The sequence below is a fragment of the Glandiceps talaboti genome, chromosome 5 (genome assembly GCF_964340395.1).
Source record: "Glandiceps talaboti chromosome 5, keGlaTala1.1, whole genome shotgun sequence".
Lineage (NCBI taxonomy): Eukaryota > Metazoa > Hemichordata > Enteropneusta > Spengelidae > Glandiceps > Glandiceps talaboti.
In genome coordinates, this window is record NC_135553.1 from 21,105,486 (window position 1) to 21,117,043 (window position 11,558).

Genomic DNA, 11,558 nt, shown 5'->3' on the forward strand with positions numbered 1-11,558 from the left:
TCCCCAATCTTCATCCACATTGCCACTTTAAATTGTAAATTTATCCTTGATTGTACTTCACAACAATGATGCTAAATAAATCACAGAAACAATCACGGTGAAAGAAAGTAGTTGTTTTATTTGTAGTATGCAAAATACAAACAAAAAAATCAAACACATCAATCAAATACAAATTTTGTTCAAGTTTTTTTGAACAGATATTTATCATTCACATTTCTTTCAATAAGAGATCAGTAAAAAAACTACAAATTACCAGAATTATACAAAATGTAATATATAATACAGTGGAAAAAAAATTGTGCGTTTCCGATAACATGGCCTCAGAGAATAGGTAGGTAGGTAGGTAGGTAGGTAGGTCAGGATTTTATTTTATTTTATTTCATCTTTTTATTTTTTATTTTTTTGGAAAAATATTGCTTCAACCCAAAACCAAACGAAATGTCGGTCAAAATACCCCTTCTGTGATAGTTTGATGAAATATGTACAGACATGACTGGGGAAAGAAAAACAGACGTACATGAAGGTCAAGAAGACAAAGAATTTGTCATCTTTTTGTTTTTAAATGTTCAAAAACAATGTTTATGGTTGGCGGATTAAACTTGGGTCAGTCGTGTTATGGGAAACACACAATTTTTGTTTTATTTTGCTTAATTCATTGTGACTATCTTTATTTTGACACTGAGTAGACAACTATACATATACAACTACGAACACACAATTACACACGGTATTTCAAAATTCTATAACTGAGATAATCTTGCTTGCATATTCATTTTGATATCAGATGTTAAAATTGGTAATTTTCACTGGACGATAAGTTACAGGAGATTTCGTCTTAGCTTGCAAATACTATTATAAACGATGTATCAGGCTCTGTGAGACTGATCACAAGATTTCATGTTGAGATCGCCACAATGAAGATAACACACAAACGTCCTTTACACAGCAAATTATTGACAAATCCAAATGAAAATAAAAAGATCTGGCCCTTAACTATACTTCATGTACATATACATGGGTTTATATAATGCCAGTAAAAGGGTTCCTACTAATTGGAAAGGACATAAAACTATACTTTATTACTGTTATTGCAATCATCAACAACACAAGCGCTGATGTATATTTTTTCCCACTGTGCTCTATCCATTCCAACCAATCAGAGTGAACCTTATAAAGTGCTTCATTCCAACCAATCAGAGTGAAGCTTATAAAAGTGTCTCAGTCATACACTCAAAATATGAGTCTGAGTTGGACACACACCACTAAATACTATGCAATACTATGAAGCTTTCAGTCATGTAATGCAACATTTTCCTTTGATCTTTTGGGGGATTTTGATTTTAACTTTCACAAGGTAGATTATTTTACATACATGCTGGAAATATTAATGACATAAATGCACTGGCATTGACCCATCAGCCACTCATACCAAGAATTGAACCAACAAATATTGGAAATGATAATTAAATATTTCAAAACGAAAGCATACTGATAGTAAAGTGATATCTCAAAAATTAGACTGAGATTAAAGTTGCACAAGCTCCAACTGAAACATCTTCTTTTTTTTTAAATTGAACTTATAATAACGTATCGGTAACATTGTACACTGTGATCATTATTATTGCATCACCTGTTGATGAATGTATTTTACAACAAGCAATTAAATCAAATTTGATTTTGGGTCTGCACTCAAAAAACAGCGCCCTCAACGGTGATCACGATTTCAATCTGTTACTGCAATACTTAAGGATAGGATCGACCACTGAATGTCTAATTATTGGTATCTTAACAATTTTCAGTCAATAGATTGTGGTTGTCTGTTCACAAAATGATACTAAAGTTACAAATTAGTCCAGTTTTAACATGGTAACAGATTCAAAAACCAAGTTTTTGCTCAAGATTTCAACTTGCCACTACATTTTCACTACTAATTCTAAGGATAATATTGACTAGTAATTAAGTGATACAATGTCATTTTATAAGTAAGTGACAATTTTTAACGAATGTATCTTTGGTTACTTGAAAAAAAAATGTTTCAGTTGCAGGTAGTACAGGTTTAATGAAAAAAAAATATACATCCTAGTTGCAGCTAGTGCAGTTTTTAGTAGTAACATTAAAACCATGTAGTCATCATGATGTACCTTGTATTCCATTGATATATTCCAGTAATTGGTTACAATATTTCGGTATTCTGTGTTTGTGTTTTACTTCCTCCACTTGTTCTTTTAACAATCCTGGATGGATAGGTGCAGCTTGTTTTAACACCACTAAGAGGAAAGAAATAACATTAATCATTCAGAAGCAGATTCACGTGTGTATCACATCAGATACAACTGCTGACATCAGACTGTTGAAAAACGGAAGCTGTTACAGACAGGGAAACTAAACAATTGAATTGGATTAGTAACACTTGGCTCAGCATGTTGGAAGTGCAGAGACTTGTATTACACACCATGGTTTGATAAGAATAGTTTTATGGCTTCTTTATGTGTACATGAAATGCCAAGGGAACTGGAAATTTGTTTGTGAACGTGAATTATTACGTATAATGGCCGTAAAAGTGTTCTTATCAAATGATGGAATGTAATACAAGTCTCTGTACTTCCAACATGCTGTGCAAAGTGTTATTAATCCAACTCAGTTGTTTACTTTCCCTGTTTGTAACAGGTTCTGGTTGTCCATGGTCTGATGATGGTAGTTGTATATTCTAACACACACGTTACACTGACAGTACCAATAAGACAATAAACTGTGTGTGTCAATGGAGTCAATTACTGTAAAACCTAGATATTTTCACCACTAGAAAATTTTGAGATTTTACAGTCTTCAGCTAGTTCTGAAAGACTAATTACCAGACTGGTACATTGCGTTTATGTACAAGGGGTTTTAGTTACTACTTATGTTTGCATTTTTGTTTTCCACTGAAATAACATGAAATTAAGTCTTTAGCAAAAATTTCCATGTTTACGTATTTGGTACAACAAACTTTATTAGGTTTAATTTTGGTACGTACATCTCTTTACGCAAAAATTTCCATGTTTACGTATTTGGTACAACAAACTTTATTAGGTTTAATTTTGGTACGTACATCTCTTTACGCAAAAATTTCCATGTTTACGTATTTGGTACAACAAACTTTATTAGGTTTAATTTTGGTACGTACATCTCTTTGTATCCTCGTGTGAATGCAACACATGTATTACACCAGTTTACTCTTTATAGCAAAATAGAAATGTTACCTTGACCGACGGAAATGACCAAGCCTTAAATCAAAAGTCATATGAAATACTTTCTATACACAGAAACCAGGACAAAGTCTTCTTGATAATATCACAAGATATATATGTACTCATTGATGGACTTTCCAAAATATCAAGTAATTTAGGACTTGGTTTAGTACAAATTTACATGCTAGTAATATTGATGCCATTTATCGCCAATTCATTTTTTACTTTGAATTCCCAGTTTGTAGAAAGTTCTGCTTGTAAATGCTTGTCTGTCGCTGGTTGTAACCAGGGACTTACACAATAGTGATGACTTACCAAGCACAGCATTCTGAATATCGGGGTCAGGGTCGTCTAGATGAACTAGCAATCCTTTGTACATTTCCTCTAAGTGTGCTTTGTACAACGTACGACTATAGTCTTCCTTGAAGCAGTTGAAATAAGCAGTAAATGTCTTGGCAACAGCTTTGCGTATCTCATCACTGCTGTCATCCATTCTCTTCAATAACTCCATGTACATCTTATGGAGTCTATCGGGATCAAAGGACTCACGACACACCGTCAATAGTTTCTGTAAAACTCTACAGGTTACTAGTCTTGTCGTCTTCACATCATCTTCTAGAAGTGATATAAGCTGGGTTAACAACTCATCCAGTATGGTAATTAACTGAAAGGAAACAATGTAGCAAGTTTAGATGGGGTGAAAACTGCATTAACAACTTATTCAATATGCTATTTAAAGTGGCCATATGGATGAGTATTGGGTAATTTATTTTGGACTTTTTAATTTATAAAACAATTTTATCATGGCTTCCTACTTGAAAAATCAATGTGAAACTACATAGACCAAGTCCTTGTTTGTAACTCAGTACATTGCGAAAGAGTGATAAATGTGTAAAAAGGTTTGTTATTGTACGTACAAAAACAAACATTTTACACATTTTTAGCTTTTTGCAATGTACTGAGTTACAAACACAGACTTGGTCAATGTTGTTTCACATTGATTTTTCAAGTAGGATGCCATGATAAAATTGTTTTATGAATTAAAAATCCAAAACAAATACCCAATCCTCATCAATATGGCCACTTTAATGTAGCAAATACTAGTACTCACATTAGCAGTGCTTTCACTTATGTTGCAGTATAGACAGTGGAGGGAAATCAACTGTCTATGTTTTCAGAACTCTTAGGGTGTATTTATTAAACTTTACAGTTTGTTTCAGTCTATACATGGCATAATTTTAGTTACCTTACGTTAACTTTTGAATGTAAACCTTGAGACTGTTCACAGGATTTCATGTTGAGACACAATGACTGCCAGTAGTTGCTAATAAAATGTGGAAACAACACTGAAAAAAGAGAGTGGTGACTTAGTGTCTGCTGTCTTTATGCTACAAATATAGTACTCTACTACTACTATTCTGGCCCTCACTTCCTGCCTGATAATGGCTTATGAACAGCGCCCCTAGTGGCCAAACCATGAAATCTTTTATCTCTGTCTACTATAACTGGAATATGGTGTATTCTGTACCCACCTTGTCATTGGTAAGTAATCCACTTTGAAACAAAGCCCAAAGACAGGACACTGCTATAGTTCTGACAGCTGCTGCCGTCCTACCAGCATACCATACACAGTTTCCTAGAATCATGTCTCTGACCACTACCACTACAAAGTCACCAAACTTCTCCTGTGAATTGAGGGTACTGCCAGTACTTGTCACAAGTCTTGACAATAAAGAAAACAACTTGAGTCTCAATTCTGGGTCCTTGTCTGGATTTAAGTTAGCCTTCAGCATCAGTATGATGTCATCTAAATATTCACCAACCACAGGTCCTGCAGCAGCAAAAAAAAATAAAAATTCAAATTGAAACTCTCATATCAAAACCCCATTACTATATATACACTGTGTTTTTGCTAAGGCTGGGTAACAGTGAGGGAACAGGCATAGTTTCCAATACATTATGTATACCATTATTTTGGTGGTGGGGGGTGGTGGCTGGTAAAATGACAGGGGAACGTGGGTAGATTTTACCTGCGTACCACCCCTTCACAAAAACACTGTTACATTTGGGCTGTTTTAAGATTTGTACAATGTGTGAATCAATGCAATATGGGTTGGGGAAAAAATATGACAGAACATATTTCATCAAATTGGAAACTGCATTACATTTTGATACATTTTTAATACTTCATTATTATGATTTGTCCCGTAAACAATTTGGAGTCAACGTCATCTACATGTAGATTGTAATAAAATTAATTGGCTTTTTTTTTGTCGTTGTTGAGTGTACAAATGATGGGTGAATGGTTAGAGTGGCCGACTTTAAATCTGCAGGCTGCAGGTTTGAGCTCTGTTGCTGCCATTTGTTTCTGGATACCTAAAGTCCTTTGGCAAGGTTTGAACCATGATTGTGTCTCAGCTTTATAAATGGGGACCTGGTAGGATAGAGATTGCAATGTGAATGCTTTACATCCTATGCACTTTAATACAGGCTGCAGTGGATTGTATGCTCCCCTGGGAGTTGAGGAAATATAAAGGGCAGTTGTGTCGCTATAGATCCGTGCCAGGGGTAAAAATTGTAAAGTGCTTTGAGCACAAAGTGGGAAAGTACTATTTAAAAACCAACATTATTATTATTTTATTATTACTGCCTTGGGAGCACTAGAAATTAATGCTGCATGCTTCTGGCATACATAATATTATATAGTTGAACATGGCCAGTGCATTTAATGGGTAAGCCAATATTTGCAACCTTTACTGTAACACCCAAAACACACTCAGTCAATGTACCAAATTAAGGACTTCCCCACTTCAATTCTTCCTTGTTTGCTCCCTCCAGCTACCGATCGAAAAAAATTGCCCGCCCACTGAAAAATTGCATAAGAACATATTTTTGCAAGAATAGCTTCGTTGGCTGCACCTGTATTGATAGCCAAGATATAATTTCACGACATCTGGTTGACTATGTTATTCTATATCAGGGGCATAAATTCTCGTCAATTCTTACTCAAAAATTGACGTATCCTAATAGAGTTCTACATACCAGCCTCCGTAAGCAATGTATCAAATATCAGTCTTTCAGTAGAGTAGTTAGTCCATTGTTCATAACTACCCTTTAAGCTGTCCAGTATTTGTTTAGTATGCAATGCATACAGTTGATCTGAACTGTCTAACCCTTGAACTTCAGCCAGTTGAACCATGCACACCTTCACCTGAAAAATACAAATACCATGCAGTATTAGTATCGAACTCATATATCTATATTTTTCACTGTAAAATAACACTATGTTCAATAGGTCACTCCAGACTGCAAACAGGTAATTGAGAATACAGCTATCATCACTGCTTTGTACCTTGGTATTCTGTAGAAGTTCAAAAGTGTATATCAGGGATGTTTTTCATATTGTTCAGACATCAAGGAAAGCAGTAGTGCTCTATGACTAACATTGTAACCTATACCATGTACATCCAAAGGTACACACAGACATTAAGTAGAGCACCACCATGGCAAATTTTGGAAAGGCCTAATAATTGCTTTAAGTCCATAGTTAGTCTAAAAGGTACAACCGTTAGTTTGCTTGTGTAACATCTCACTACCCCACTGTGGGAGGGGTTGACCGTTGTGTGAGGAACCCAGTCCTTCGTACTTTACAGACTACCACTGTACTACTAATTCCTCTCAGAACCCAAATCTTGTTGGTTCAAATCACAACACAGTATCGAGTTTACTGACAGTAAGAGTCAGTTTGAAGACACCCACACAGTGTAATAATGAATGAGTGTTTGATCAAAATTTCCAGACACCTTCATCTAATCTACAAATACAAACTACATGTAATAACAACAATGAACTATGACATATATCTAGTTATTGAACATCTGATACAATACCATAGGTTTTTCCAAGCCACGCGACAGCACTGAGTGAATTCACTCAACACATAATGCCCCGAAACATACGGGTACAGTACTTCAGAGCACAGAGCACAGACAACAATGCTATCATTATCATTTGGTGGCTCTCTTTCTTTCAATTTCGAATGTTGAGTTTTATTTGGAAAGATGGATTCCGGCTGGCTACTCGTAAGTACGAAATTGCATTCGAGAAAACCTATGGTATTGTGTAAAATGTATATAACGAACGTTCACAAAAGAACAAACAACAGTAAACGTAACAGCCCAAAAGAAATCACGCCGAGTACACTACATCGGATTTTAACCAGATCGGTTATTGCAGTACTGTCAATGATTTACTTCTGGTAGTACATAAAATGCCCTTACCTGTTGTTTCAGGTCTTCCACACTACTCATAGCCATGATATTTAGTAGTGTAGTAAACAACTGTAAACTGTAATCTTTGCAGTCTGATTGGCCTTTGGATATAACAGCATCAGTACAAGCTAACAACTGGTACAGGTAACTAATCTGGTGTAAGGCAAATAAAGTCAGCATTTAGTATTCAATATGTTGAGCAGGTAAAAATCATTAATTCTACCATTGTAAGGTCTGTGGCAAAATCTACTCAAGTTCTTCACAAATTTCATTCACAACTGGGATTATTTTTATGAATCATCATGAGTCTCCAAAAGATTTGTATTCCAAAATGAGATGTACATTGTAGTTGTGGAAAAAGTTAAAACCATTTATAGACGCAGGTTGAAGAAAGTCATATATGTATTCACCAAATGAGGCCCACTTTAAACCGGGATGCAGGCATGGAGATCCCTGCTGTTTCTCTCAAGCTCATTTCACATGTCTTGGAAGCCAATAGCCCATTGTAGTACACCCCAGATGATGCTGACGAGACATCAGCGAAAATTTGAGATTCATTTCCAAGAATTTTTTGACTGTGAATAGAAATTTTCATTACCAAAAATATCCTGTTGCCTAAATGGACCTGTTTACACATACATTTGTACATCTACATGTACCTCACACCGGAGTAACATTTTTAGGTTTGTTTTATGACTGAAGATTTGAAATCAACTGTTCATCTTTACCTGCTCTGCTCTACAGACATCAGGATGTGCAAGAGTATCACATATCTTCTCTAAGTGTGGTTTCAGTGAATCACTAGGTGTACCTCTAACAATAGCAGCCATCACCATTAGTACATTGGTATTCTGTGCCGACTTGATGGTTGGTAAGGTTAGCTTACAATATACTTCTGGGTTGACAAATAACCCAACCAACTCGGCTGACTTTATTGTCTGGAAGTAGACAAGATAAAACTTGAAAAATACTCAGTGTGTCACTTAATTCAACTGATGGGCTGGAAAAGGGATTCCAGATATTTAAAGCTGATATAACCATAGATGGCAGAAAGAAAATTCCTCCCCATACTCACTGAGGGTACTCAATAATTCAATGCACTGCATTCTTTATCATTTTAGAGAGTGAGATGAAGTCCAATGATTCTTTACATATTGCACAACATTGTACAAAATTGTACAACTGAAATTACACTGGAAACATAAACTCAATTACACGTCTGAAGACTGAGTCATACAGTTAACACTATGGCATTTTAAATACATGTATTATACCATGCACGAGCCATGCATTTAGAACCAAAAATATGGAATATATACTCTGATTGTTTTACATCACGACAACGTGTGTATATGTCACTGGTTCTGCTGTGTTCAAAATATGAGTCAAAACGTTCAAAATTGCCATTATTATTTTCCCTGATTTTTCATTGATATTACTGGTGCTGGTATAGCTATGTCTTTCTCAATTTTTTTCTTCTTTCAGCTGTTAGTAGTTCTGTGTCTGCACCTGGAGCTCTTTGGAGAACAGGCGCATAATAAATTCACTTAATTATTATTATTACTATTATTATTATTATTAATATCCGATTTAAGAATTACTTACATCTAAACCAAAGTTTGACTTACCCTTTCTACAACTTCCTTTTCATCATCACTACATGCCTTGTACATTCCAGTCAGTAATCGCTGCATATGTTGTGTGGTATGGTCTTCCGCATTGAGTAGTAGTGTATATAATAGTTTGGAGGCCATGATTCTGTTAGGAGCTGTCCAGTCTGATAAGTCATTCATTAACCCTGGCAGTATCTTAGATAAATTCCTGAATATGATAGTCCTACAGCCAAGATTTGGTCTCTCAGCTTTTCAAGTTTTAAAAAAAAAGGTAAACAAAAAAGCACAATGATGTGATTGTTTATATACACAGTTGGTAACAGTAATAAACTGTTTTTGTTGCCATAATTTCCACAGTTCACTGTACACAGTATTTATATCTCATTTAATCGTTAAGAGTCTAATAACATGGTCACTGACGTACAGTTCATAAAACTCCTCAAAAAGTCAATTTACTGTACTAGATTTCCAAAAGTTAACTTTCTGAAATTTTCTGATCATTGATAATTCTCTACTGCCATTGATGGGAAAATAGTCAACACACATCTAGTCAATGTATTGAGTTTTAAAATTTATTGTAAGTTGTGCTGCCAGGGCCACTACATGGATATCATGTACGTTATTTATAATTGCAGCCATAAATAGATACGCCACTTTGATCATTTTTATACAGTTTTATCTCTGACTTTATATCTGACTTACTTGCAGTTAATGTACTGTACAACAGAATCATAGTAGTTTCCCTACACAAACCAACTCAAAAGTTTGAGGGTTCCAACCTGTATGTAACAACCACACAGTTGGTTATCTTTAACCTAAGTACCATACAACCTGGTTGAATTTTGTCCATGTTCAAGGCCCCATTCCCCCCTCATACAGGGTAGATTCATGGTGGTGATACTGATATCTCAAGAAATAAAGGCTAATAGAAACTAATTTGAAATTTGATAACATCTGAACACTCGCTTATTTTCCCAAATTCACTTCTGTTTGTAGATATTGAGATATAGTAACCCACTACTTTACAAAAGCCTATGATAATCCCGAGATAATGAGAGTAATTGGCCTGTGGTGGCAGTATTAAACTGTCAATGAATGACAGCAACTCTCCTGTGGGTAACTTACTCTCTCCTGGTGGCAATGGTACATCAACAGTAGAAAAATCCATTTGATCTTTCAAGTCGTCTTCATTCTCTTCTTCATATTTTGCACCAATATCTTTCCATAATTGTCTCGCCTGTAAAATTAATATGAAGAATAATTTGTTTTTATGTGTTGCACTCATTTCATAATAAATTTAGAGAAGTCCATCATGTGACACACAAATTTTCAATGTATATTTGACTATAATAATGATACACCAAATTATATTTGAAATTCTTTTTTTTGTATGTGGGTGGGTTTGACTAATGGTATATATGTAAAGTAGTAACATTACATACCTTTTGTTGAATATCTGGAAGCTCATCACTTATACTGCTAAGCAGTAAAGGAACAAGTTTGTGATGGAATGAATATCGATCAACAAAATCTAACAACCAATTTCCTACTACATTAGTGGCAGCCATTCTAACGGTAGGGGCCTGGTCAAAGAACCTCTGTGCTATGTGTGAGATGACATTTTCCATAGGTTTGTGACTTCCATATTGAAGAACGTCTCCTATCGTATGAATGCATATCACACGAACTCTTGAATGCTGGTGACTTATTGTATGAAGAAGTGGGTTGATCAGCTGTTCGGATTGCATGTGGAAATGTTCTGGGACTGACTTTGCGAGGGCTGATGTACACTTACAACTTTCTTTCTTCACTTCTGGGTATGGGTCCACTATAGTTCTCTGCAGAATCTGAATCAAATCGTCCATGTATGGACCAATTTTCTTTTTGCTAACATCTATAATTATAGCCAACATCTCAATCATTGACAGTCTAAGTTCCTCAGCATTTTCCACAATTTCTTTCCCGCCTAGCCTCTGTACCAATGTGGGCATGAGGTATGGCAGGATATCTTCAATGTTGTTGATTTGAGGAATGCAATCCGAAATGAAGGTAATTGACAACTCACGACATTTCTCTACTGGATCGCTGAAGCTTTTCAAAATGGATTTTACTATGTGATTCAAAACTTCTTGAAGTACATCTTTTTCCACCGGTGGTTGTTTCCCCAGAATAGCTTTACGGATTCCATCGACGGCACGTCTTCTCGTTGTTCTATTATCATCTGATAGACAGTTGATCTGTCTTGCAATACCCTGAAGAATTTCCGTAGCTTTGGCCTTGGTATCCTCTTCAGACGCCATTTCTCAGGTATCTAACAACGCCTCGTTCTGGAAATTTCGTGTCGTGACCTGAATTTGACCTATGACCTTTGAAAGGCACTGGCCTATTTCACTGTTTTCAGCCAACATAAACCATTTTCTTCCAAGTATTTTGTCAGAAAGAGGCTC

At 35.6% G+C, this 11,558-nt stretch overlaps 1 protein-coding gene across 1 annotated transcript; it reads right to left on the reverse strand.

Annotated features, from left to right (window-relative positions):
• Positions 1-156: 156 nt before the first annotated feature.
• LOC144435108 (dynein axonemal assembly factor 5-like) lies at positions 157-11,425 on the reverse strand. The gene is made up of 9 exons (XM_078123667.1): positions 10,554-11,425; positions 10,237-10,348; positions 9,127-9,359; positions 8,227-8,436; positions 7,508-7,651; positions 6,270-6,438; positions 4,760-5,058; positions 3,543-3,891; positions 157-2,267 (listed from the first exon to the last, which is right to left on the reverse strand). Exons 1-9 carry the CDS (start codon positions 11,409-11,411, stop codon positions 2,131-2,133), a joined length of 2,511 nt encoding a protein of 836 aa, XP_077979793.1. The 5' UTR covers positions 11,412-11,425; the 3' UTR covers positions 157-2,130.
• Positions 11,426-11,558: the final 133 nt, after the last annotated feature.

Coding starts and splice junctions, on each gene's coding strand:
- LOC144435108 (XM_078123667.1), bottom strand. CDS start 11,411: ATGGCGTCTGAAGAGGATACCAAGGCCAAAGCTACGGAAATTCTTCAG. Junction 8,437..9,126: donor AAAAGGAAGTTGTAGAAAGG/GTAAGTCAAACT, acceptor GTCTACTTCCAG/ACAATAAAGTCAGCCGAGTT. Junction 3,892..4,759: donor GATTACTTACCAATGACAAG/GTGGGTACAGAA, acceptor GTTTCCTTTCAG/TTAATTACCATACTGGATGA.